The sequence below is a fragment of the Ovis canadensis genome, chromosome 14 (genome assembly GCF_042477335.2).
Source record: "Ovis canadensis isolate MfBH-ARS-UI-01 breed Bighorn chromosome 14, ARS-UI_OviCan_v2, whole genome shotgun sequence".
Taxonomy (NCBI): Eukaryota; Metazoa; Chordata; class Mammalia; order Artiodactyla; family Bovidae; genus Ovis; species Ovis canadensis.
In genome coordinates, this window is record NC_091258.1 from 60,189,837 (window position 1) to 60,217,358 (window position 27,522).

At 39.9% G+C, this 27,522-nt stretch overlaps 1 protein-coding gene across 2 annotated transcripts in view; it reads right to left on the reverse strand.

The window, feature by feature from the left end:
- Positions 1–10,238: 10,238 nt before the first annotated feature.
- Positions 10,239–27,522, reverse strand: part of ZNF793 (zinc finger protein 793) — a 30,056-nt gene continuing 12,772 nt past the window's right edge. The window contains exons 4-6 of one of the 2 annotated variants that reach the window (XM_069550600.1): positions 16,297–16,426; positions 15,239–15,334; positions 10,239–12,053 (exon numbers count right to left, since the gene is read on the reverse strand). In XM_069550600.1, the coding sequence (XP_069406701.1) occupies positions 11,074–12,053; positions 15,239–15,334; positions 16,297–16,426 (1,206 nt within the window). In that variant the 3' untranslated portion in view covers positions 10,239–11,073. The remainder of the gene's footprint in view (positions 12,054–15,238; positions 15,335–16,296; positions 16,427–27,522) is intronic. The other variant, XM_069550601.1, reaches the window with a different exon arrangement.

Consider the following 27,522-nt stretch of genomic DNA (forward strand, 5'->3'; position numbering starts at 1 on the left):
AAGACTTCCCTGGTGGTCCAGTGGTTGCCACGCTAATCTTCCAATGCAGGAGATGAAGGTTTGATCCTTGGTTGGGGGACTAAGATCCCACATACCTCTTGGTGAGGAAAAAATTAGAGATTGTCAAGAGAATGAGAAGACAATTCATAGGATGGTATAAAATGTCTACAAATCATATAACTGATAGATTAATATATAGAATATATAAAGAATTCCAAAAGCAATATAAAAAACAGGGGTTTCCCTGGCGGTTCAGTGGTAAAGAATCCGACTGCCAATGCATGAGATACAGGTTAGATCCCTAAGCCAGGAGAATCCCACATGCCTTGAAGCAGCTAAGCCTGTGTACCACAACTATTGAGCCTGTGCCTTAGATCATGGGAGCTACAACTACTGAGGCCTGCTCCTTAAAGCCTGTGCTCTGCAACAAGAGAAGCCACTGTGATGAGAGGCCCAAACAATGAAACTAGAGAGTAACTCCAACACTGCAACTAGCAAAAAGCCCAAGCAGCAACAAAGACCCAGAACAGCCAAAAATTAATTTTTAAAAAACCTGATTAAAAAATGGGCAAACGTCATGAATAGACATTTCTCCAAAGATAGTATACAGATGGCCAATGAACAGAAGAAAAGATGCTCAATCATTCAGTTCAGTTCAGTTCAGTTGCTCAGTCGTGTCCAGCTCTTTGTGACCCCATGGACTGCAGCACACCAGACTTCCCTGTCCATCACCAGCTCCTGGAGTTTGCTCAAACTCATGTCCATCGAGTCAGTGATGCCATCCAACCATCTCATCCTGTCGTCCCCTTCTCCTCCTGCCTTCAATTTTTCCCAGCATCAGGGTCTTTTCAGATGAGTCAGTTCTTTGCATCAAGTGGCCAAAGTATTGGAGTTTCAGCTTCAGCATCAGTCCTTCCAGTGAATAGTCAGGACTGATTTCCTTTAGGATGGACTGGTTGGATCTCCGTGCAGTCCAAGGGACTCTCAAGAGTCTTCTCCAACACCACAGTTCAAAAGCATCAATTCTTCAGCGCTCAGCTTTCTTTATAGTCCAACTCTCACATCCATACATGACTGCTGGAAAAACCATACCTTTGACTAGACAATTGTGCTGTCTAGGTTGGTCATAACTTTTCTTCCAAGGAGCAAGCATCTTTTAATTTCATGGCTGCAGTCACCATCTGCAGTGATTTTGGATCCCCCCCAAATAAAGTCTGTCACTGTTTCCACTGTTTCCCCATCTACTTGCCATGAAGTGATGGGACCAGATGCCATGATCTTCGTTTCCTGAATGTTGAGTTTAAGTCAACTTTTTCACTCTCCACTTTCATCAAGAGGCTCTTTAGTTCTTCACTTTCTGCCATAAGGGTGGTGTCATCTTCATATCTGAGGTTATTGATATTTCTCCCAGCAATCTTGATTCCAGCTTGTGCTTCAGCCCAGCATTTCTCATGATGTACTCTGCATATAAGTTAAATAAGCAGAGTGACAATATACAGCCTTGATGTACTCCTTTCCCTATTTGGAACCAGGCTGCTGTTCCATGCCCAGTTCTCACTGTTGATTCCTGAGCTGCATACAGACTTCTCAAGAGACAGGTCAGGTGGTCTGGCATTCCCATCTCTTTAAGAAGTTTCCACAGTTTGTTGTGATCCACACAGTCAAAGGCTTTGGCATAGCCAATAAGGCAGAAGTAGATGTTTTTCTGATACTCTCTTGCTTTGGCATTGCTTGCTATCCCCAATACCAAGAACAGTGCCTGGTTCATGGAAAGCACTCTGTATGCACTTGTGGTAAATGGATATATTACTTCTATTTAGAGTTCAAGAACTCTCAGGAAGGGACTTCCCTGGCAGTCCAGTGGTTAAGACTTTGAGCTTCTACTGCAGGGGGCTGAGTTTGATTCCTGGTTGGGGATCTAAGATCCCACATGTCCTGTGGTGCAGCCAAGGGAAAAAAAAAAATTTTTTTAAGACCCATCAAGCATATCCAGAATACATGGCTCACTCAGCCTTGTTCCAGCACAGTCACCTTCCTGACTCTTTCCTACTTTCAAACTTATTTCCCTGGTGAGGTGGGTAGGTTCTAAGCTGCTTGCAGTGACCACTACCTCCTGAAAAACCTGGAAGGAGGAATTCCTCTTGTTAGGCAAGCGTATACTCCTTGGTTCTGTCTTGTCACAAGAAAGATTTGGAGTGATGGACATTAAAGCCCTCGGTGTGTCACAGGTCTCAGGTCTTGGATAGACTGTGTTATAGCTCTCAGGTTTCAAACGGACTGTGTTATAGCTCTTAGACAAATCAGTGTTTCAGCTCCGTGTTACAGCTCTATTTTATTTAGATAATAGCAGGAAAATCCATCCTTGAGGTGTGAGAGCATGTCAACCCAAAGACGCAAAGAGAAGAGCGCCCCAGCGTGTGGGAGAGAGAAAGAGGGAGCGTGCATTGGCTCTCTTTTTATGTTTTTTCCTCCCTCCACCCCGGGCCTGCCCTATGTAAATTGGGTTAGCCAGGAGTGTTGTTTGTTCTACCTCAAGTCCTCATTCCGGTCCTCGGACCTTCTGTTGACCATCCTTTGTTCTATTTTCGTGGGCTTTTCCCTTCCTTGTTTTTTAGTCACCGCCATTTTGGACTCCTGTTTTCTGTTCTAACTACCTAACACCCTTATGTAATTTTACTCCTCTTGAATGTGACTGGCAACTGTGACTTGCATCAAACCAATAAAATAACAGCAAAGGATGTCACATGCATGATAATAAAGTGTAACTTCTGTATTGGTGAGTGTGTGCTAAGTCGCTTCAGTCGTGTCCAACTCTTTGCAACCCCGTGGATTGTAGCCCACCAGGCTCCTCTGTCCATGGGGATTCTCCAGGCAAGAATACTGGACTTGCCATGCCTTCCTCCCGATCCAGGGATTGAACTTCCTTCCGACCCGGGGACTCCCAACCCACGGATTGAACCCTGATAGTGAGAGGGTAACAGGCAGAAAGGCCAGGGGTCTCCAAATGAAGGAAATAGGCTACAAGTGTCAGTCATTTTTTATCTCTCTTAAGCAGCAGGAGGAAACAAACTAGTGATATATATATATATATATATGTATTACTATATATATATCTTAAAACATATATTTTAAGAGATATCTCCTTTTAAATTTGTATAGAGAACGAAAAAATATGTATATATATCTCACTATATATATACATATTTTTTATATATCACTATATATATATATATACATTTTTTTTCCCTTCTCTATACAAATTTAAAAGGAGATTTCTCTTAAAATACTGTGTTGCCATAATGACACCTGGTTCCACCTGAAGTTAACTATTCCCAAACCTTGAGTTAACCAATGCATTTTTCTTATGGAAATGTTTGTCTTAAACTATGTTAATATATTATGCATTTACCCCAGACTCTGTCTTCAAGTCGGTTCAGCCTAATGACTCAGAACCCACTTGACAAACCAGTATGTTATACTCAGACATTGTTCCCCTAATCTATGTAAACAAAACTATTTGTATGGTAATCTGTCTTTCTACAAGATTCAAGTCAATCCTTTTTTGGCCTGGGATGATTTATCTGGTGCCAAGATTATCCCAAAATACATTTTATGGATGAGGGGCCTGGTGCCATTCTGAGTTTTAAAGCGTTCTTTTCTTTCATTAACAGACTGCTAGTGACTATATAACATCCAGCTAAAAACAGCAGAGGGGTATTCTTTCCTTCCGGTGTCTATGTCAGAAGCTTTCTCTATCTCCTTTATACTTTAATAAAACTTTATTACACAAAAGTTCTAAGCGATCAAGCCTCGTCTCTGGCCCTGGATTGAATTCTTCTCCTCCGGAGGCCAAGAATCCCGGCGTCTTTTCGTGATTCAGCAAGAACCTTTCAATAGTTCAGTTGGTAAAGAATCCACTTGCAATGCAGGAGACCACAGTTCCATTCCTGGGTCAGGATGATCCACTGGAGAAGGGATAGGTTACCCTACCCACACCAGTATTCTTAGGCTTCTCTTGTGGCTCAACTGGTAAGGAATCCACCTACAATGCGGGAGACCTGGGTTCGATCCCTGGATTGGGATGATCCACTGGAGAAGGGAAAGGCTACCCACTCCAGTATTCTGGTCTAGAGAATTCCATGGACGTCTATGGGGTGCACCGATCAACTTTCACTTTGACTCCTGCATTGCAGGCAAGATTCTTAACCACTAGCGCCACCTGGTGTCTGTATTGGTAGCTGATTCCTTATTTGAGGCAAGCTGCTCTGTTGTGAACTATATATTGGAGAGACATATGGCAGGGAATAGTGGGTAGACTTTGGCCCACAACCAGCACAAAATGGAGGCCCTCAGTCCAGCAGTTCACATGGAATTGAATTCTGCCAACAACTATGTGATTCTGGAAGCAACTTCTTCCCTAGTTGAGGATTGTGTGGTCAACAACTTGACTGCAGCTCTGTGAGATCTGAACTCGAGGACCCAGCTGAGTCGTGTATGTATTGCAGGAAGGGGGACCCTTTCTAGGGCCCCAAACTGGGCTCTTATCTAACACTTGGAAATGAATTGTCTGAGGAGACACACAGGCTGGCAAACCAAGAGATTTTATTGGGAATGGGCACCCAGGCAGAGAGCAGTAGGGTAAGAGAACCCAGAACTGCTCTGCCATGTGGCTCACAGTCTCAGGTTTTATGGTGATGGGATAGTTCCCAGGTTGTCTTCAGCCAGTCATTCGGACTCAGAGTCCTTCCTGGTGGTGCATGCCTTGTTCAGCCAAGATGGATATCAGTGAGAATGGTTGGACATGTGGTGTCTCCTTTTGACCTTTCCTGAATTCTTCTGGTTGGTGGTGGCTTATTAGTTCCGTGTTCCTTACCAGGACCTCCTGTCGTAAAACAACTCAAGCAAATGGTTACCATGGTGCCTGGCCAGGGTGAGCAGTTTCAGTCAGTGTGTGCTTCCCCTAATATATGGACTCACAGAAACTGTGAGAAAACAAATGAGGGTTGATTTGAGCAACTAAATTTGTGATAATTTGTTAGGTAGCACTAGATAACTAGAACACTTAGGTGTGTTAGTTGTCTACAGACCAGGGTTAACAAATGTCATAACTGTTTCTCATTATTATCTGTACTGTGAAGAAGGTGCTTTGTATCAGAGCTAATGATTAGGAGTGCGATCCATATCAGAGGTCCGCCGTTGTCTGACCATCAGAATTACTGAAGATGCTCAAAGCCTCTGTCAGAGCTAATCAAACATAATCTCTGGGGCTAATGTGTGCACGCGTGCCGAGTTACTTCAGTCGTGTCCAACTCCAGCCGTGTGCGACCCTATATGGACTGTAGCCTGCCAGGCTCCTCTGTCCATGGGATTCTCTAGGCAAGAATACTGGAGTGGGTTGCCATGCCCTCCTCAGGGCTAACGTGTAATTTTTTTTTTTTTTTAATTATTGAACTTCTCTGGTGGTCTAGTGGTTAAGAATCTGCCTGCCAATGGAGGGGACATGGGTTCTATCTTTGGTTCAGGAGGATCCCACATGGCTCAGAGCAACTGAGACTGTGCGCCACAGTTACTGAGTCTGTGCTCCAGAGCCTGTGCTCCGCAACAAGAGAAGCCACTCAATGAGAAGCCCTCACACAACTAGAAGGTCGTCCCTGCTTGCTGCAACTATAGAGAAAGCCCGTGCACAGCAATGAAGACCCAGCATAGCTGAAAATAAATAAAATAAAAAACAATAAAAAGAAATTATCTGCAAAGTATCCTGCCCTAGATATTAACTACAAAGGCAGAAATAGTAGCTTTAGAGAAGGGAAATCTGACAGTGAGCACCCTGACCAAGGTTAACATCACCAGTAAGATTTATCACCATGATGTGCCTGCTGATATGATGAATGGAAATGCATCTCTTCTGTAATATTAATGCATAACCCACTGAATCAAACCCAAATGGAGGGATAGTCTACAAGATAACTGGCCAGTATTGTTCAAAAGTGTCTAAGTCATGAAAAACAAAAGACTGAGGAACTATCATAGACTGGAGGAAACTGAAGAGAAATAACAGGCAATGTGGGATCTGGACTGGATCTTGGACTAGATGAAGAACATCACTGGGAAGGGCTTATAATGGTATAGCAATGTTTTCCTGGTTTTGATCATTGTATTATGATTATATAAAGTATTAACATTAGGGGAAGCTGAGTGAAGACTATTCGGGAACTATTTTGCAATTTTTTTGAAAGTCAAATTATTTCAAAATAAAACCAAAAAAAATCTCTCTACTTGAGGGATTTCTTGAAGTATTGCCTTTTGCTCTTTAGATCTACGTGTCTTCTTTACTCTGGTGATATCCCAAAGACTGGATTAGGGGAAAGATAATAGACCAGGCCAGGGTGCCATCTTGTCAGAAAATGAAAACATTTCCCAGGCTTCATGTATTTCAAAACACGTCTTTCCCCTTTATTTTCTTTTTCAAATTACAAAAGTTAATGTTTGTAACAAGTCAAACCTTTAATACAAAGGTATATAAATTAAACAACTATTTCTGTTCCCCACCAGGGTAATCAATGTTAATTAACACCTTGTTTTATATCCCTCCACACTTTTCTTTGTCCATATAAACACATGCATGCATATATACACATATAGGTATTTTAATTTTAAAAAATAGATTTTTAAACTTAACAATATACCACAAATATCTCCACAAATGAAGTTCTACTAACCCTTCAGATTTCTTAATCATACATTGGACATATCATATGTGGTTCAGATATTTACATATTTTTTCTTCTGGGCTTTTCCCCCCTAAATCTCCCATTAACCACCTACATCACCCACCTCCCCCCAACCCATTGCATACTCTGCTATGCTTTTCTCCATGCATATGAAATCTTACACAAACACATGATACATGTTTATCACTCATAGACACCTAGAAGCATTTTGTAACTGATTTACAAAAACAGAGTCATGTTTTACACACTTATTTTTATCTTACTTTTTTCACTCAAGAAAACATTGTGGAATTTCATTCAAGTTCACTAGCATAGTTTTAACCTGTCCACCTTAATGGCTATATATACATCCTATGGAGTGGACACACTATAGTTCCTTCCCTCTTCTAATATCCCTATCTCCTTGCCTCTTCCAATTTCCAGTATTTATTTTGATGTCAGTGTTTTTTGCCACTAGGAACAGCATCACAATAAATGTAGATGTCTTTTATGTATTGGGGTTTTATTTCTAAGGAAAGATCCCCTAAAGTGAGTACTTTCACTCATAATAGATGTACTTTCAGTTATAATAGATGTCAGGTTGTTTCTCAAAAGAGCTGTAAGAATTTATGTTTCTACCAGCAGTAGCTAAGTTCATTCTTTGTTTCTGACAGCAAAAAGCATTCCTGCTCTTTCTTGCCAGCCTGATTGTATACCGTTATCTCATAACTTTAATCTGTATTTCCCAGCAATTACTAAGGCTAAACATTTTTTGATAAGCCCATCAGAACTTGGATTTGCTCTTCTCTCAACTATATTCTTTGCCATGTTTCGTTACTGGGCTATTTTTTCCTGCAATATGACGAGCACTTTTTCTCTGACTGCAAATATTTTTCCCCCAAGTCATTGTTTATTGGCTGTTGATGGCATCTTTTGCTGTGCAAAAGACTGAGTTTTTTATGTAGTCAAATATTCATGTAGTCAAATATTCATTTAGTCAAATATTCATTTCACAGTTTGAGTGTCCTGTATTGGTAAAGTTAATCTCCCCCAGTTTCCAGATTGTACATGTAGTCTCCTTTTATTTCAAGAATTTTATTGTTATTTTAAAGTTTTAAATCTTAAGCTCATCTGGAGTTTTTCTCATATGGTTTGTGCAGTTAGTTCAACTTTACTTTCTTCTCGATTAAAAGCCAGTTGTGCCAGAATTTTTTTTTTTTTAAATAAACAGTTCCTTTCCCCTATGGTCTGAAACTATATGCTTTCCATATGTGATAAAACTCATATACACTGCAGTTTATTCAGTATTTACTATTCTGTTCCATTGTTGTATTTATCAGTTTTTTTGCCAATACTACGTTAATTTGCTTAGAATGACTTCATCTTATATTATGACATTGGCATGAAAATTTCTCTTTTATACTTGTCTAGATTCTCAGGCATTTATTTTTCCATATGGAATTTAAGATCATTTCACATAATTTTTTTTTTTTTTAAAGAGGGAGTTCCTTGGTGGTCTAATGGTACGGATTCAGTGCTTTCCCTGCCATGGCTGGAATTCAATTCCTGGTCAGAGAACTGAAATCCCATAAGCTGCAGGGTGAAAAAGAAAAATCAGTGGGACTTAATGTAATTCCAAAAGAAGTGCATGCAAATTTTAAGACGTTTATGGAGAAAATCTCTTGATTTCTATACCCTGTCTTCTTAGAAAATTACCTTTTTAACTCAAAAAAATCTTAAGTCTCTCCATATATTGATATACAATCCCATCATCAGCAACAGGGAACAGTTTTACCTTTTTTTAAACCTTATTCATAACAATTATTCAATTTTCTTTCTTATCACCTTCACTGGAACTTCCAAGATAATCTTTAGTAAAAACAAATGACAGTGGACATCTATTAAACTATTAAATCCTTGATTTAAAAAAAAATGGTTTCAAAATAAATAAATAAAAAATGGTTTCAGTATAACATATACTATAGGGTTTTGGTAAAGAAAATCTAGGTAGTTATCATTGCTTATAATTTAATTTGTATTTTATTAGATTAGAAATGTTTATAAATTTCATTAAATGCCTTATCAGCAACTATTGATAGCCTCTTCTCTCCTAAGTTAATTTTATTGACATGTTTCCCATTACTATTGTATTGGCTCTTCATATCATGATAACTTTTCCTTGGTCATTATATTGTTGTTTAGGTATACTGGTAAATTCTGTTTTCTATTATTCTCATTATAGTTTTTGTTCCTATATTCATGAGTAAGGGTGGTCTGGAGTTTCCTGTTTTCCAACTACCTTTATTTGGTTTTGGTGTTAAAACTTGTTCTGGTTTCATAAAATAAATTGGGGAGCATAGTCTATAGGATGAAATATTTTAACTAACACTGGAATTACTCTTTCTTTAAAAGTTAGATAGAACAAATCATGAAATCATCTAGGCATGGAGCATTTTTCAATCATGAACCTTTCACTTTTCCAAATTCTCCAATGGTAATTGTTCCATCAAGTTTTCCACTATGTACTGCAATTTTCATAGCCTGCATTTTGCTAGAATAGCATCTATTTCCTGTTTCAAAAATATGTTGATCTACAGTTGCATAAAATATCTTATCATTCTTTTTTTTTTTTTTCTTGCCATGCCTTCCAGCTTGTGGGATCTTAGTTCCTCGACCAGGGATTGAACCTGGGCCCCTGGCAGTGAAAGGGTGGAGTCCTAACCACTGTCCCACTGGGGAATTACCCTTATCATTCTTTTAAATACATCTTTATCTTTGATTATATTTTCTCTTTCATTCTGGATTAGGCATTCTTACAGGGAGACAAATCTTGAACAATGTGACCATCTGTTTTCTTATATAAATGACATGGCAGCTCAAAGAGATGGACTTGAATTGGAATGATGAAAACAGTTGGATATCAGTGTCCAGGACACTAGCAGGGAAATGTATAGGGAAGGAAAAAAATCAATGTTGCTGAATTAATCTGGAGGGAAAAAAGAAAGGAATTCTCCTTCATTGGTCTGTGCATGAAATATTTCTCAATTATAAGACTCATAAAAAGTGTCTTTCCTACTAATTTGCTGCAAGGTATCTTAAGCAAGACTAAGAAAACAGGAATAGTGCACAATATATCAGGGCCACACTACTTTCTGTGCACATGTGCTAAGTTGCTTTAGTCATGTCCGACTCTGCAACCCTAGGGACTGTAGCCTGCCAGGTTCCTCTGTCCAAATCCAGGCAAGAATACTGGAGTGAGTTGCTGTGCACTCCTCCAGGGGATCTTCCTGACCCAAGAATCAGACCCTCGCCTCTTACACCCCCTGCATTGGCAGCCAGATTCTTTAACACTAGTGCCAACACTACTTTCTATTAAGTAATGAATATACTGAGTCATCATTTTGTTCACTGAGTGTTAAGTTGTAAAACTATTCCTTAGCTTTGTCTTTAACATTAAAAAAGGCAAAAAAAAAAAAGTTTACTTATTTAATAATATATTTACATACTAAAATAATAAAGGCAAAACAGTGCTTTTTTAAAGTTAAAAACGTTTAATAAAGTTTTTGACTAATTTAACAAAAGATATTAAAAACATTATTATTCAGAAAATGGACCAACAACAAATATTATGGCCATTTACATGTATTACAAAAAGACAGAGAAAATATACTGGTTTAATATGTTAAAGCTTTTTAAAAAAATAGTTGGTTATGCTATTATTATTATTGTTGCTGCTTGTATTGTTAAAGGGTTTCTCAGGTGGCTCAGTGGTAAAGAATAAGCCTGCCAATGCAGGAGATGTGCATTCAATCTCTGGGTTGGGAAGATCTCCTGGAGGAAGAAATGGCAACCCACTCCAGTATTCTTGTGTGGAAAATTCCATGGATAGAGGAGTCTTGTGGGCTACAGTCCATGGAGTCACAAAGAGTTGGACACAACTGAGCACGCACACATGTATGTAAAGACACCAAAAGACAATGGTGATATTTAGAGTGAAAAAGTTTGGTGAATGGCATTCTAAATATGTGCTTGATATTCAACTTAAATTCACATTTATAATTCTAAAATATAGTGCTTATTATGTGGGTCACTATGAGACATACCATAATATACTTTTAATTTTCTTCACATATATTTTGTGTTCTGTAATCATTCCGTTTAATATATTTTAAACTTTCATAAGCCAAAGTGATCATGTTTATGTTTTAAATATAGAGTATTTTCTATAATCTTTTGTATAAAATTTTCTATCACAATTGGAATATGACTTGCCTTATGATGAAAAACCTGGTCAAAATTCATTAAATATAAGATTTTTCCTAAGGATGAATTCCTCCACATAAAATGAAATAGGATATCTTGCTCAAGGCTTTCCTACTATTTTTAGGTCATTCCTATAAGCATTCTTCCTAGCATGAATTTTCTGATGTCTGCTGAGGTTTGGCTTCTGATAGAATGCTTTGCCACATTCATTGCATCCATAGGGTTTTTCTCCTGTATGTGTTCTCCAATGTTTATTGAGGCATGACTTTTGACTGAAAGATTTTCCACATTCTCTACAACGATAGGGTCTTTCTCCTGTGTGTATTTTTTGATGTACATTGAGGTATGACTTCTCACCAAATGACTTCCCACATTCATTGCACACAAAGGGTCTCTCTCCTGTATGTGTCCTCTGATGTTCTCTGCGGTGTGACTTCTGGGTGAAGGCTTTTCCACAAAAAAAACATTCAAAGGGTCTAATACCAGTGTGTATTCTCTGGTGCTTAATGAGGGTTGACTTATGTGAAAAGGCTTTTCCACAGTCAGTACATCCATATGGCTTCTCCCCAGTGTGACTTCTTTGATGCCTAATGAATTCAGACTTGTAGCAGAAGGCTTTTCCACATTCAGAACAGACATGGGGTTTCTCTGTAGGTGGAATCCTCTTACGTTTACACACAAGAGAATCGGTTGCTGGGGGTTTATACATAAGTGCTGGGCTATGGCTGAAAGCTTTTTCACAGTGACTGCATTCCCAGAATTTTTCTTCATTTTGTCTTCTGTCATGCTCTGTATGTTGTAACAGTTTTCCATATCCATAGCACTCATCTTGCTTTTTTGAGTAGTTTTTCTTAAAACCATTTAAGTCTAAATTATTGTTCACACTCTTTCCACAAGAGTCCCAGTTATTGGAGCTTTGAATTGAAGGAAAAAGGTCAGTGCTCAGATGTGATATTTTCCCACACTTATTACATTCATGGCTTCTTTCCTTGGGGAACGTTTTCCTGCTGATGAATGGACCTTGCCTCAAAAGCGTGTCTTGCCGCCTTTTCCTGTGGATGTTAACTTGCCAAATGTTTTCTGGAGAAAATATAGGAAAATGTTCCTTATTAATCTGTGATTATGATCTGGAATAAAACTATTTGGGAAATGCCCTAAAAATTTTAAGGGTGCACAGTATATGAATAGAGGGCATGGATCATAACTAAAGGCACCAATGCAGGGAAGTGTCATTTGAGAATAGAAGATTCAGAAACTGGCACAAATGGAATGGACCATGACACAGAAGATAGGAATAATTTTGAAGAAGAGAGGATATTATAGAGCAGTAGTTGGCAAACATGTTCTTAAAGAATCAGAGAGTAAATATTTTAGGCTTTTTGGGCCATATGGTCTTGGTCACAATTACTTAACTTTTCCACTGTATGGCAAGAACACAGACAGTATGTGAATATAAGGGTATACCTGTGTTCCAATAAAAACTTTATTAACAAAATTTGGTGGCTAACCTATGGGCTGAAGTTTGCTGATCGCTGTTACAGAGGAAAGAGGTTTAAATATCATATAGCACTTTGTTACCAGCGCATGGTTCTCAATGGTCAGCATCAGCCTCACCTGGGAACTGATATCATGACAAATATGTGGAATCTTGGGCCCCACCCCTAAACCTACAGAATCAGATTCTGCATTTTAACAAATTGCCAATGCTTATTATATTACGATTTGACAAGCATTGATACAGCAGTCAGAGAGTTTATCATGTTGCGATAGTTAGACAAAATATAAATGGCCAGGGCTCTAAGATGAACTAGATAAAAGAAGGAATTAACCAAACTAGAGTTTAAAGCAGGAGTTCTTAACTTGGTATACAGAAATCTGGGGAGCTGTGAACTTGGATACGGGAAAAAATTACAGCTTTATTTTCACTAAGTTCTAACTACAATTGAGCATTTCCTTTGATTATGAATGTGAATACCAAAACACACTAGTATTAGCTCCTGTAACTTTGTGAGTAAGGTATTTTCATGTCACATTATAGCTGTCAAAGATTTCTCAAAATGTGTTTACAATCATCTCTATTTTGAGGTCATGACAATTACTTGACCTGATAGATCTCACTATTTATTAATAAGGAAGCATATCTACTATTATCCACTAATATCATTAATATTTTGACATTGCATTTTCCAACTTTTTTTCAGTTAATTACTGTATTTTAGTAATTTGTTTTTCATGTAATCTTAAGGATTTTTTTTTTACATGTTTCACCAGAATGCTTAAGAGCTCTATGGCACAAAACTGATTAAGAATTCCTGACTTAAAGACATTCAGGCATGAGATAATTTGGGTTCAATTTTAGGAGAAGTCAGTGGAAAATGAAAAGTAGACAGAAAGATTTAAAGTCATTCTTCAAAGGAAAAAAAAAAAACAGAACTAGCACATATGCATAGAACAATTAATGAGTTCATGGTAGCAAAACACTGGAATGAGAAGTAAGCTGAGGTAGGTATATGCGTGCACTTGTGTGCATGTGGGGTGGAAGGGATGCAGCAAGTAGAAAAGAGGATGACTTCAGTTTTTGTCCCCATAAAACAGGGATGAGTGGCTACAACTATGGAGATGATCCACAGACTGGTAAAATGGTGGGCAGGGGAGCCTAGGTGGTACAAGGGGGATAAAAGTTGGTAAAATGGCAAAGAGGCTAGTTGTGAAGATCTTATGGTTTCAGAATGGATGAACTCTTTAAGGGAGTTACACCATTGAGAAGAGAATCAAGTCTAGAAGACAGAAAATACAGCATTCCCTTGGAAGGAAAAGGCTAGGTTGCAACCAGGGTATTAATATAAGAGGATATAGAGCACTTAGAAAGGAGGGCTGACTGGATAACTTTTTCACAATTATATAAAATTCTTGAAAGATGAGAAAGAAAAAGTTGATAGCCAGGTTACAATGGCTTCAGGAAGGTTGATGAGCAACTGCATGAAGCAAAATATACCTCAGAGGGCACTAGACTGTGATGGTTAAGAATACTGGTTCTAGGGACTTCCCCAGCAGTCCAGTGGTTAAGACTGCAAGCTTCCACTGCAGTGGGTACAGGTTCAATCCCTGGTCAGGGAACTAAGATCCTATGTGTCATGTGGCATGGCCAAAAAAAAAAAAAAAAAGAATACTAGTTCTAGAGCCTGACCACCTGAGTTCAAATCCTCATTTGGTCCCTTACTTTGTTATATGTTCTTAGACAAGTTTCTTAACTTTTCTGTGATGCTTCCTCATTTGTAAATGGGATCATAAAGGCTAGTAATAAACACCTCACAACTGTTTTAAGGGTTGAATGAGTTGATATATGTAAAGGATTGAGAAAAGACCTGACACAAAGTGAGCACACACTGAGTGTTGGCCAGGAATTCTAATGCTGTTTCGGTCACTACTACAACCAGTGGAAAGCTGGATAGTGGTAATCCTAAACACATTATTTTAGGGAGAAGCATGAAAATGACTTGAATGTTTGAAGGTTTTATTTAATATTTAATTCAACTATGTGATTACAACACTAAGTATAAATGGCATAAAGTGATCTGGAAACAGATGGCACTGAATCTTCATGCTAAACCCATGACTTCATTGAAGAAGCAGAAATCCAGAGGCATCCTAAAGAGTAGGCTACCAACACTCAGAGTACCAGGGATTATTGTTGAGAAATTTTATAGAGCTGAAGGGAGAGGGGCAGTTATTCTGAATATTAAATAGAAGGGGTTAAGACAGGCTATCCTCAGCCTCCTTCACTACCCAACTGTTCCTGGTCACTTCCTGGAATTCACTGCTTCCTCCTCTGTGACTTAAGGAAATTAAGGGACTCAGGGATAACTTACAGGATTCAGAAAGGATGGGAAGTGAGACTGAGTATGGCAGGCAGGTCTGGCGCCTTTTACCCCAAAACCGTTAGAGTAGAGGTTAGAAAGGGACCAGCAAGAACAGAAGACTCACAAAGCTTACTTGCAAGAATCCCTATATGTGAAAGAGAAATGTACTGATAACCTCGAGAGAGAGAGAGAGAGATCAAGGATTCTGGAGAAAGGGAGATGGAGTAAGCACATGGAGTGGGATGCATGGAGCCTGAGCGGTCACCAAGAAGGCTAAATAAAGCTCTCAGAGAAATGTCTCCAGCTGCTTCAAAGCTCTAAGGCTTTGAAGAGCTGGATCCTGAACAAAATTCTAAAGCTGCCAGCCTCCCATAATACGTCTTTTGCTGGACTGATCATACTTACCCTGACAGTGGCAGCCTGAGCATGCTGCCTCACAAATCCAGGGTGCTTCTTCCTGCTCCAGCTGGAGGATCACATATGGTTTGGTGCCTTCATAACCTGTTCCAGAGAAATGATCCAGGCCTTGGGCTGAGCTCCGTGATCTTCAGGGCCATTCAGGCAACATTAAAGGCTGCACAACAGACATTGTACTTGGGAGGAGACTATACACACACCTTGTCTGGAACTCAAAAGGAACTAGTCATCCAGGACCACTGAAACTCAAGCCACACTTGCTGAGGCAACACAGTATAAGGGTTAGGAATGAAAACTGTGCAGCCAGACTGCTGGCTTTCAAATCCCACTTTGGCTCTGCTATGTACTAGGTGGGTGACACTGGGCAAGAGACTTAACCTGTTTGCCTCAGTTCCCAAATGTGTAAAAGAGTGGTACTAACAGTACCTACCTTGTAAAGCACTTATGAAGATTACACAAGTTAATATTTTTCAAGTGGCCAGAGACTTCCCTGGTGGTTCAGTGGTTAAGAATCCTCCCTGCAATGCAGAGGACATGGGTTTGATCCCTGGTCAGAGAACTAAAATCTCATATGCTGCAAAGAAACTAAGTCTGCACATTGCAACTACTGAAGCTCATGCACTCTGGAGCCGTGCATCCCAACTACTGAGCCCCTGCAGCACAACTAGAGAGTCCTACATGACACGATGAAGATCCCATATGCCACAACTAAGACCTGACACAGCCAAATAAATAAATATTAAAAGAAATAATAAACAAAGTGGCTAAAAATGTCTGGCACATAGAAAATGTTTGGTACTTCAGTTACTTTTTAAAAAATATTAAATAATTTAATTAATTTATTTTAATGCACCAAGTCTTAGTTGCTGCATGTGGGATCTAGTTCCCTGACCAGGGAATGAACCTGGGCCCTCTGTATTGGGAGCTTGGAGTCTCAGCCATTGGATCACCAGGGAAGTCCCGGTACTTCAGTTACTTTTAGCAACTGAAAGAAGAAAGGTAGTCATTCAAGCGTGATATAGATTGTGCAGCAGAACTGTTCTTACCCACTGAGACGAGGTTGCTGTAGGTCTCCAACATCACATCCCGGTACAGGGCCCTCTGTGCAGGATTAAGCCCATGCCACTCCTCTTGCGTGAAGCCCACTACCACGTCCTTGAATGACACAGGTCTCTGCTGAAATGAAATGAAATTGGGTCACACAGGGAAAATGCAGGCAGGAGTGGATGGTCCTGATTTTCTATAATGTTCATAGGTTAGAGCTTATTTTTTAATCACTTACTTAATTTTTTGGCTGTGCTGGATCTTCCTTGCAGCACGTGGGCTTTCTCTAGTTGCAGCAAGCAGGAGCTGCTCTTTGATGCGGTGCTTGGGCTTCTCAATGTAGGGGTTTCTCTTGTTGTGGAGCATGGGCTCTAGACAAGCAGGCTACAGTAGTTGTGGCACATGGGCTTAGCTGCCTGAGGCAGGTGGGATCTTCCCGAACCAGGGATCAAACCCATGTCCCCTGCATTGGCAGGTGGATTCTTATCCCCTGGACCACCAGGGAAGCCCCAGGTCAGATTATTCTGATCATTTATCTTTTTTACCTTTTCTATTCCTGGCTTTGGGCTCTATATGGTGGGATTGGAAGCCACTGTCATTTAGACTTTGGGTCAACACATATTGACTGAAGACTGTGTGTATGACCCAGTCCTGGTCACTGGGGACACAGTCATGGATGGCTCCTGACCTCAAGGAGCTCACAGCCTGGCTGGGACAGCGATATGTAAGGCCATCAGGGTGAGATGGTAAGGGATGTAACAGCAGGGTATCTGGGCTCTAGTATGCAGAGAAGTGAACTGTCCACTAAAATTATCAGGGTCTAGGACTTCCCTGGTGGTCCAGGGAAATGACTCTGAACTCCCAATGCAAGGACCTGAGTTCAATCCCTGGTCAGGGAACTAGATCCCATATGTTGCAACTAGAGATCCCACGTGCTACAGTGAAGACAGAAGATACCATGTGCTGCAACTAAGACCCAGTGCAACCAAATAAATAAATATTTTAAAAATTATCAGTGTAGTGAGGCTTCAGTGCTAAGGGATGTGTGTGCAGCTGAGTGTCCTCTGCAGAGATGGAGAAATTGCCTTCCTTGCAGAGGGAACAGCATAGGGCAAACAAAAGCATAAGGCAAACAGTGATATGTAAAGGCAGCAACTTACTCAGTTACAGGGGAGAGTACACAGGCCTGTGAGTTATGAGATGATGGACTGGAAGACAATAAGAAATCTATCTAGGAAGTGGTGTGTGTGTGGAAAGCACATTCTAGAAGGCATGTGAGTTTCCTGCATCCTGTGCCCAGTGGTATAATGCTAACTCTAAGCAGACTGTGAAAAGATGAGTACATACATTGTATCCCTACAGTAATCACTAAACTCATAGTGCAAAGAGGTGTACTGAAGTAAACAAAGAGAATTCTAAGAAATATCCCATTAATCCACACAAATACACACACACAAGAGAAAAGAAACAGAGGAACAAAAGCAAATGGGACAAATAGAAAACCTAATACCAAAGATATACATCCAACCATACCAATAATTACATTTATATTAAACTATATTAAATTATTGGAGAAGTAAATGGCAACCCATTCCAGCAGTCTTGCCTGGAGAACCCCATGGACAGAGGGCCCTGGTGGGCTACAGTCTATAGGGTCGCAGAGTCTGATATGACTTAGCAACTGAACAACAACATATTAAACTAGAAGGTTTATTTAACACATGATTAAACGCTCCAAAAACTCAGAGACAGTTAGACTGGATAAAAAAGGAATACTGCCTACAAGAGATACAGAACTCAGATAGTTTGAAGGTGAATGGATGGAAAGAGCAATGTGGTGGGCGACCTGGAGGGAGGAGAAAGGAAAGACTCTGCACTAATGCAGATGGAAGATGATGCTCCTAAGTAGGACAGAAACAGTGAGACAGAGAAGGATCACTGTGAGGAAGAGCTGAACCTGCACCTTAACTGGTTGTGGGGGGTGAAGAAGGTATAAGGTTGACACTCAGGTATCTCAAAGGCAACTGGGTGATGGTGGTGGTAAACTGGAGTTGACAAAAACAGCAAAAGTGAAGAGGGCACGCTGTGTTGGGGACACACAGGTGGAGACACTTGACAGGCAGCAGGATGAATAGATGAGCCATGTCAAGATCAAGGTCAGGAACAGAGCTAAAGCTACAGGAGGTGCCAGCACAGACATGGTAGCTTGCAGTGTGGGATCTCTCTGCAAGGAGACAGGATGAGCAGAGCACTCAGGCCAGAGCCCCAGGGCACACTAATGAGTAAGAGGCCAATGGCAGGAGAGTTCAGCTAGAGACCCAGAGGAGGAATATAGTTTGGGAAGGAGGCTCCACAGCCTGGCAAGCCTCAGATGATAATGTTCATGAAGTCAGTCCTCTGATTTAGGGCACAGAGAACAAATTCTTCAAAGAGCCCTGTGCCCTGGGACAAGACAACTGCTGAGAGAGCTCCACTGGTACTAACCTAAAAAGGCATCTGTTGTGATATTGTGATGTATTAAGAAATATATACTGCTTACAAGAGACCCACCTCAAAACAAGGGACACATACAGACTGAAAGTGAAGGGCTGGAAAAAGATATACCACGCAAATAGAGACCAAAAGAAAGCAGGAGTGGCAATACTCATATCCGATAAAAAAGACTTTAAAACAAAGGCTGTGAAAAGAGACAAAGAAGGCCACTACCTAATGATCAAAAGAACAATCCAAGAAGATATAACAATTATAAATATATATGCACCCAATATAGGAGCACCACAATATGTAAGACAAATGCTAACAAGTATGAAAGGGGAAATCAACAATAACACAATAATAGTGGGAGACTTTAATACCCCACTCACACCTATGGACAGATCAACTAAACAGAAAATTAACAAAGAAATGCAAACTTTAAATGATACATTAGATCAGTTAGACCTAATTGATATCTATAGGACATTTCACCCCAAAACAATGAATTTCACCTTTTTTTTCAAGTGCTCATGGAACCTTCTCCAGGATAGATCACATCCTGGGCCACAAATCTAAACCTGATAAATTCAAAAAAATCGAAATCATTCCAAGCATCTTTTCTGACCATAATGCATCAAGATTAGATCTCAATTACAGGAGAAAAACTATTAAAAATTCCAACATATGGAGGTTGAACAACACACTTCTGAATAACCAACAAATCACAGAAGAAATAAAAAAAGAAATCAAAATATGCATAGAAACTAATGAAAATGAAAACACAACAAACCAAAACCTGTGGGACACTATAAAAGCAGTGCTAAGAGGAAAGTTCATAGCAATACAGGCATACCTCAAGAAACAAGAAAAAAGTCAAATACATAACCTAACTCTACAACTAAAGCAACTAGAAAAGGAAGAATTGGAGAACCCCAGAGTTAGTAGAAGGAAAGAAATCTTAAAAATTCGGGCAGAAATAAATGCAAAAGAAACAAAAGAGACCACAGCAAAAATCAACAAAGCCAAAAGCTGGTTCTTTGAAAGGATAAATAAAATTGACAAACCATTAGCCAGACTCATCAAGAAGCAAAGAGAGAAAAATCAAATCAATAAAATTAGAAATGAAAATGGAGAGATCACAACAGACAACACAGAAATACAAAGGATCATAAGAGACTACTATCAGCAGTTGTATGCCAATAAAATGGACAACGTGGAAGAAATGGACAAATTCTTAGAAAAGTACAGTTTTCCAAAACTGAACCAGGAAGAAATAGAAAATCTTAACAGACCCATCACAAGCACGGAAATTGAAACTGTAATCAGAAATCTTCCAGCAAACAAAAGCCCAGGTCCAGACGGCTTCACAGCTGAATTCTACCAAAAATTTCGAGAAGAGCTAACACCTATCCTACTCAAACTCTTCCAGAAAATTGCAGAGGAAGGTAAACTTCCAAACTCATTCTATGAGGCCACCATCACCCTAATACCAAAACCTGACAAAGATGTCACAAAAAAAGAAAACTACAGGCCAATATCACTGATGAACATAGATGCAAAAATCCTCAACAAAATTCTAGCAATCAGAATCCAACAACACATTAAAAAGATCATACACCATGACCAAGTGGGCTTTATCCCAGGGATGCAAGGATTCTTCAATATCTGCAAATCAATCAATGTAATTCACCACATTAACAAATTGAAAAATAAAAACCATATGATTATCTCAATAGATGCAGAGAAGGCCTTTGACAAAATTCAATATCCATTTATGATAAAAACTCTCCAGAAAGCAGGAATAGAAGGAACATACCTCAACAGAATAAAAGCTATATATGACAAACCCACAGCAAACATTATCCTCAATGGTGAAAAATTGAAAGCATTTCCCCTAAAGTCAGGAACAAGACAAGGATGTCCACTTTCACCGCTACTATTCAACATAGTTCTGGAAGTTTTGGCCACAGCAATCAGAGCAGAAAAAGAAATAAAAGGAATCCAAATTGGAAAAGAAGAAGTCAAACTCTCACTGTTTGCAGATGACATGATCCTCTACATGGAAAACCCTAAAGACTCCACCAGAAAATTACTAGAGCTAATCAATGAATATAGTAAAGTTGCAAGATATAAAATCAACACACAGAAATCCCTTGCATTCCTATACACTAATAATGAGAAAGTAGAAAAAGAAATTAAGGAAACAATTCCATTCACCATTGCAACGAAAAGAATAAAATACTTAGGAATATATCTACCTAAAGAAACTAAAGACCTATATATAGAAAACTATAAAACACTGATGAAAGAAATCAAAGAGGACACTAATAGATGGAGAAATATACCATGTTCATGGATTGGAAGAATCAATATAGTGAAAATGAGTATACTACCCAAAGCAATTTACAAATTCAATGCAATCCCTATCAAGCTACCAGCCATATTTTTCACAGAACTAGAACAAATAATTTCAAGATTTGTATGGAAATACAAAAAACCTCGAATTGCCAAAGCAATCTTGAGAAATAAGAATGGAACTGGAGGAATCAACTTGCCTGACTTCAGGCTCTACTACAAAGCCACAGTCATCAAAACAGTATGGTACTGGCACAAAGACAGACATGTAGATCAGTGGAACAAAATAGAAAGCCCAGAGATAAATCCACACACATATGGACACCTTATCTTTGACAAAGGAGGCAAGAATATACAATGGAGTAAAGACAATCTCTTTAACAAGTGGTGCTGGGAAAACTGGTCAACCACTTGTAAAAGAATGAAACTAGATCACTTTCTAACACCCCACACAAAAATAAACTCAAAATGGATTAAAGATCTAAATGTAAGACCAGAAACTATAAAACTCCTAGAGGAGAACATAGGCAAAACACTCTCAGACATAAATCACAGCAGGATCCTCTATGATCCACCTCCCAGAATTCTGGAAATAAAAGCAAAAATAAACAAATGGGATCTAATTAAAATTAAAAGCTTCTGCACAACAAAGGAAAATATAAGCAAGGTGAAAAGACAGCCTTCTGAATGAGAGAAAATAATAGCAAATGAAGCAACTGACAAACAACTAATCTCAAAAATTATACAAGCAACTTATGCAGCTCAATTCCAGAAAAATAAACGACCCAATCAAAAAATGGGCCAAAGAACTAAATAGACATTTCTCCAAAGAAGACATACAGATGGCTAACAAACACATGAAAAGATGCTCAACATCACTCATTATCAGAGAAATGCAAATCAAAACCACAATGAGGTACCACTTCACACCAGTCAGAATGGCTGCGATCCAAAAATCTGCAAGCAATAAATGCTAGAGGGGGTGTGGAGAAAAGGGAACCCTCCTACACTGTTGGTGGGAATGCAAACTAGTACAACCACTATGGAGAACAGTGTGGAGATTCCTTAAAAAATTGCAAATAGAACTACCTTATGACCCAGCAATCCCACCGCTGGGCATACACACCGAGGAAACCAGAATTGAAAGAGACACATGTACCCCAATGTTCATCGCAGCACTGTTTATAATAGCCAGGACATGGAAACAACCTAGATGTCCATCAGCAGATGAATGGATAAGAAAGCTGTGGTACATATACACAATGGAGTATTACTCAGCCGCTAAAAAGAATTCATTTGAATCAGTTCTGATGAGATGGATGAAACTGGAGCCGATTATACAGAGTGAAGTAAGCCAGAAAGAAAAATACCAATACAGTATACTAACACATATATATGGAATTTAGAAAGATGGCAATGATGACCCTGTATGCAAGACAGGAAAAAAGACACGGATGTGTATAACGGACTTTTGGACTCAGAGGGAGAGGGAGAGGGTGGGATGATTTGGGAGAATGACATTCTAAGATGTATACTATCATGTAAGAATTGAATCGCCAGTCTATGTCTGACGCAGGATACAGCATGCTTGGGGCTGGTGCATGGGGATGACCCACAGAGATGTTATGGGGAGGGAGGTGGGAGAGGGGTTTATGTTTGGGAACGCCTGTAAGAATTAAAGATTTTAAAATTAAAAAAATAAAAAACTAAAAAGAAAAAAAAATATATATATATATGGTCTTCTTGCCTGATTCCGGGCACAGAGCTTCTTAAACCCTTGTAACTTCCAGAGTAACAGGAGTCATAGGAAGGTCCTTTATTATTAGTAACAAGCCCATGTCAATCATAACAGAGTTTATACTAACGATGTAACTCTTTGAGGATGGGGTCTGGTTACCAGAGGAACCAACCAGGTATTAGTTGGTTGGGACCTACAGCCATATAGCCCCCAGCCTCTGAGGACAGGAAAGGGATTTGCGATTAAGCTAATCATCAAAGGCCAACAATTTAAGTATGCCTATATAATGGCACTTCCATAAAAATCTTGGAGAGCTTCCAGTTTGATAAACATATCCAGTTTGGGGTGTGCACCCCAAATTCTCTGGAGACAGAAGCTCCTGGGCTCAGGACCCTTCTGTATCTTGCCATACATACCCCTTTATCTGGCTGTTCATTTGTGTGTGTATTAGTCACTCAGTTGTGTCTGACTCTGCAACCCCATGGACTGCAGGCAGCCAAGCTCCTCTGTCCGTATAATTCTCTCCAGGCAAGAATAATGGAGTGGGTTACCATCCCTTCTCCAGGGGATCTTTCTGACCCAGGGACTGAACCCATGTCTCTTGCACTGCAGGCAGTTTCCTTACCATCTGAGCCACCAGGAAAGCCCAATGGCTGTTCCTTTATATCCTTTAAAATAAATCTGTAATAGTAAGTAGTGTTTCCCTGAGTTCTGTGAGTAATATAAAATTATCAATGGGGAGGTACCCCAGTTTATAGTTGGTTGTGAAACAGGAAGGAAGGGGGCAGGATACAACCTTTAAAAGAATGACACAGTTATGGAAGCTATGACAAAAACTGGTCAGAACTGATGAGGTCCAAGATGGCGGATGATTCAATTTCCAGTGGACCTTGAGCCTCATTATATGCTCATTGTAATACATTAGCATATGTTAAATGACACACCCACATGTGCCATGACAGTTACGAGGCCAACCATAAAAGGCTAGAAAGGTTAGTAGCAGCCCAATTTCTGAAAATACCTCAGTTCAGTTCAGTTCAGTCACTCAGTCGTGCCCGACTCTTTGCGACCCCATGAATTGCAATACACCAGGCCTCCCTGTCCATCACCAGCTCCTGGAGTTCACTCAGACTCACGTCCATCGAGTCAGTGATGCCATCCAGCCATCTCATCCTCTGTTGTCCCCTTCTCCTCCTGCCCCCAATCCCTCTCAGCATCAGAGTCTTTTCCAATGAGTCAACTCTTTGCATGAGGTGGCCAAAGTACTGGAGTTTCAGCTTCAGCATCATTGCCTCTGAAGAAATCCCAGGGCTGATCTCCTTCAGAATGGACTGGTTGGATCTCCTTGCAGTCCAAGGGACTCTCAAGAGTCTTCTCCAACACCACAGCTCAAAAGCATCAATTCTTCGGCACTCAGTTTTCTTCACAGTCCAACTCTCACATCCATACATGACCACTGGAAAAACCATAGCCTTGACTAGACGGACCTTTGTTGGCAAAGTAATATCTCTGCTTTTCAATATGTCATCTAGGTTGGTCATAACTTTTGATTCTCCAGGAAAGAATACTGGAGTGGGTTGCCATTTCCTTCTCCAGGGGATCTTCCCTAACCAGGGATCGAACCGGGGTCTCCTACATTGCAGGCAGACGCTTTAACCTCTAAGCCACCAGGGAAGCCCTCCAAGGAGTAAGCGTCTTTTAATTTCATGGCTGCAGTCACCATCTGCAGTGATTTTGGAGCCCCCCAAAAATAAAGTCTGACACTGTTTTCACTGTTTCCCCATCTATTTCCCATGAAGTGATGGGACCAGATGCCATGATCTTTGTTTTCTGAATGTTGAGCTTTAAGCCAACTTTTTCGCTCTCCTCTTTCACTGTCATCAAGAGGCTTTTTAGTTCCTCTTTACTTTCTGCCATAAGGGTGGTGTCATCTGCATATCCCTACCCTTCCCCAAAATAGATGGAATAATCCTCCCACTCATTGTTCAGTCACTCAGTCATGTCTGACTCTTTGCAACCCCATGGACTGCAGCACTCTAGGCTTCTCTGTCCTTTACCATCGCCCAGAGTTTGCTCAAATTCATGTCCATTGAGTCAGTGATGCCATCTAACCATCTCATCCTCTGTCATCACCTTTTCCTTCTGCCTTCAGTCTTTGCCAGCATCAGGGTCTTTTCCAATGATTCGACTCTTTGCATCAGGTGGCCAAAATATTGGAGTTTCAGCTTCAGCATCAGTCCTTCCAGTGAATGTTCAGGGTTGATTTCTTTTAGGACTGACTGGTTTGATCTTGCAGTCTAAGGGACTCTGAAGAGTCTTCTCCAGCACCACAGTTTGAAGGCATCAATTCTTCAGCACTCAGTCTTTCTTACTGTCCAGCTCTCACATCCATACATGACTACTGGGAAAACCAAAGCTTTTACTATACGAAACTTTTTGGGCAAAGTAATGTCTCTGCTTTTGAATATGCTATCTAGGTTTGTCATAACTTTTCTTCCGAAGTGCAAGCATCTTTTAATTTCATGGCTGCAGTCACCATCTACAGTGATTTTGGAGCCAAAGAAAATAAAGTCTGTCACCTTTTCCACTGTTTCCCCATCTATTTGCCATGAAGCAATGGGACTAGATTCCGTGATCTTGGTTTTTTAAATGTTGAGTTTTAAGCCAGCTTTCTCACTCTCCTCTTTTACCTTCATCAAGAGGCTCTTGAATTCCTCGTCAATTTCTGCCATAAGGGTGGTGTCATCTGCATATCTGAGGTTATTGATATTCTCCTGGCAATTGTGATTCCAGCCTGTGCTTCATCCAACCTGGCACTTCACATGATATACTCTGCATATAAGCAGTGTGACAATATACAGCCTTGATGTACTTCTTTCCCAATTTGGAACCAGTGCATTTTTCCATGTCTGGTTCTTTTTTTGTTTTTGTTTTTGTTTTTTCTTTTTTTTTTTGTTTTTGTTTTTTTTTTTCCTTTTTCCCATGTCTGGTTCTAACTGTTGCTTCTTGACCTGCGTACAGGTTTCACAGGGGGCAGGTAAGGTGGTCTGGTAGTCCCACCTCTTGAAGCATTTTCCAGTTTGTTGTGATCCACACAGTTAAAGGTTTTAGCATAGTCAATTAAGCAGAAGTAGATGTTTTTCTGGAATTCTCTTGCTTTTTCGATGATCCAACGGAAGTTGGCAATTTGATCTGTGGTTCTTCTGCCTTTTCTAAATCCAGCTTGTACATCTGGAAGTTCATGGTTCATATACTATTGAAGCCTAGCTTAGAGAATGCTGAGCATTACTTTGCTAGCATATGAAACAAGTGCAATTGTGCGGTAGCTTAAACATTCTTAGGCACTGCCTTTCTTTGGGATTGGAATGAAAACTGACCTTTTCCAGTCCTGCGACCACTGCTGAGTTTTCAAAATTTGCTGGCATATTGAGTGCAGCATTTTAACAGCATCATCTTTTAGGATTTGAAATAGCTCTGCTATTATTGTATCATCCCCACTAGCTTTCTTCATAGTGATGTTTCCTAAGGCCCACTTGACTTCGGACTTCAGGATGTCTGGCTCTAGGTGAGTGATCACACCTTTGTAGTTATCTGGATCATTAAAATCCTTTTTGTATAGTTATTCTGTGTATTCTTGCCTCCTCTTCTTAATAGCTTCTGCTTCTGTTAGGTCCATACCATTTCTGTCCTTTATTGTGCCCATCTTAGCATGAAATGTTCCCTTAGTATCTCTAATTTTCTTGAAGAGACTTCTAGTCTTTCCCATTCTATTGCTTTCCTCTATTTCTTTGCATTGTTCACTTTAAAAGGCTTTCTTATCTCTCCTTGCTATTCTTTAGAACTCTGCATTCCCTCATTAGCCTATGAAATTACCTAGTCCCTAAATACTAACCACCCCACATTCAGTGTCTCTTGCCTTCTGAGATGGCCCCCACTCTCTCTGTGGTGTGTGTTTCTCTCAGGGCCATTCTCACCTTATGAGAGGGACCATATTCTATGGAATGTGTATCTTTGTAAATAAATCCACTTCTTACCTACCACTTTGTCTCTCACTGAATTCTTCCTGTGATGAGACATACAGAACCTGAGCTTCATTAAATTCTGAGACTGGACCCGTGATTTCAATGAAAAGACAATGGATTCAAGTCCCAGTCTGGGTTTTGGCTGGGTTGAAGTCCCAGTCTGAACTGTGTGGTTACAGTTGGTCAGAAGTTCAGATGATAACCTAGGATTTGCGACTGGCATCTGAAGTGGTAGTAGGGGGGCAGTCTTGTGAGAGAGAGCCCCTAACTTGTAAGATCTGCACAGAATTGGAGAATTGTTTAGTTTGGGGAAAAAAAACCTCCTCTACTCTTGTGAGTAAATAGATTTTCCTTTAGTACTTTAGATATATCTTGAAGTGACCTAGAGAATTTAACTTTGCCCAAGGAAAGGTCCACTTCACTTCAAATAGCAAGAAGAGATAAGAAAGCCTTCCTCAGTGATCAATGCAAAGAACTAGAGAAAAACAACAGAATGGGAAAGACTAGAGATCTCTTCAAGAAAATTAGAATGATTTGGGAGAATGGCATTGAAACATGTATACTATCATGTAAGAATCGAATCACCAGTCTATGTCCGATGCAGGATACAGCATGCTTGGGGCTGGTGCACGGGGATG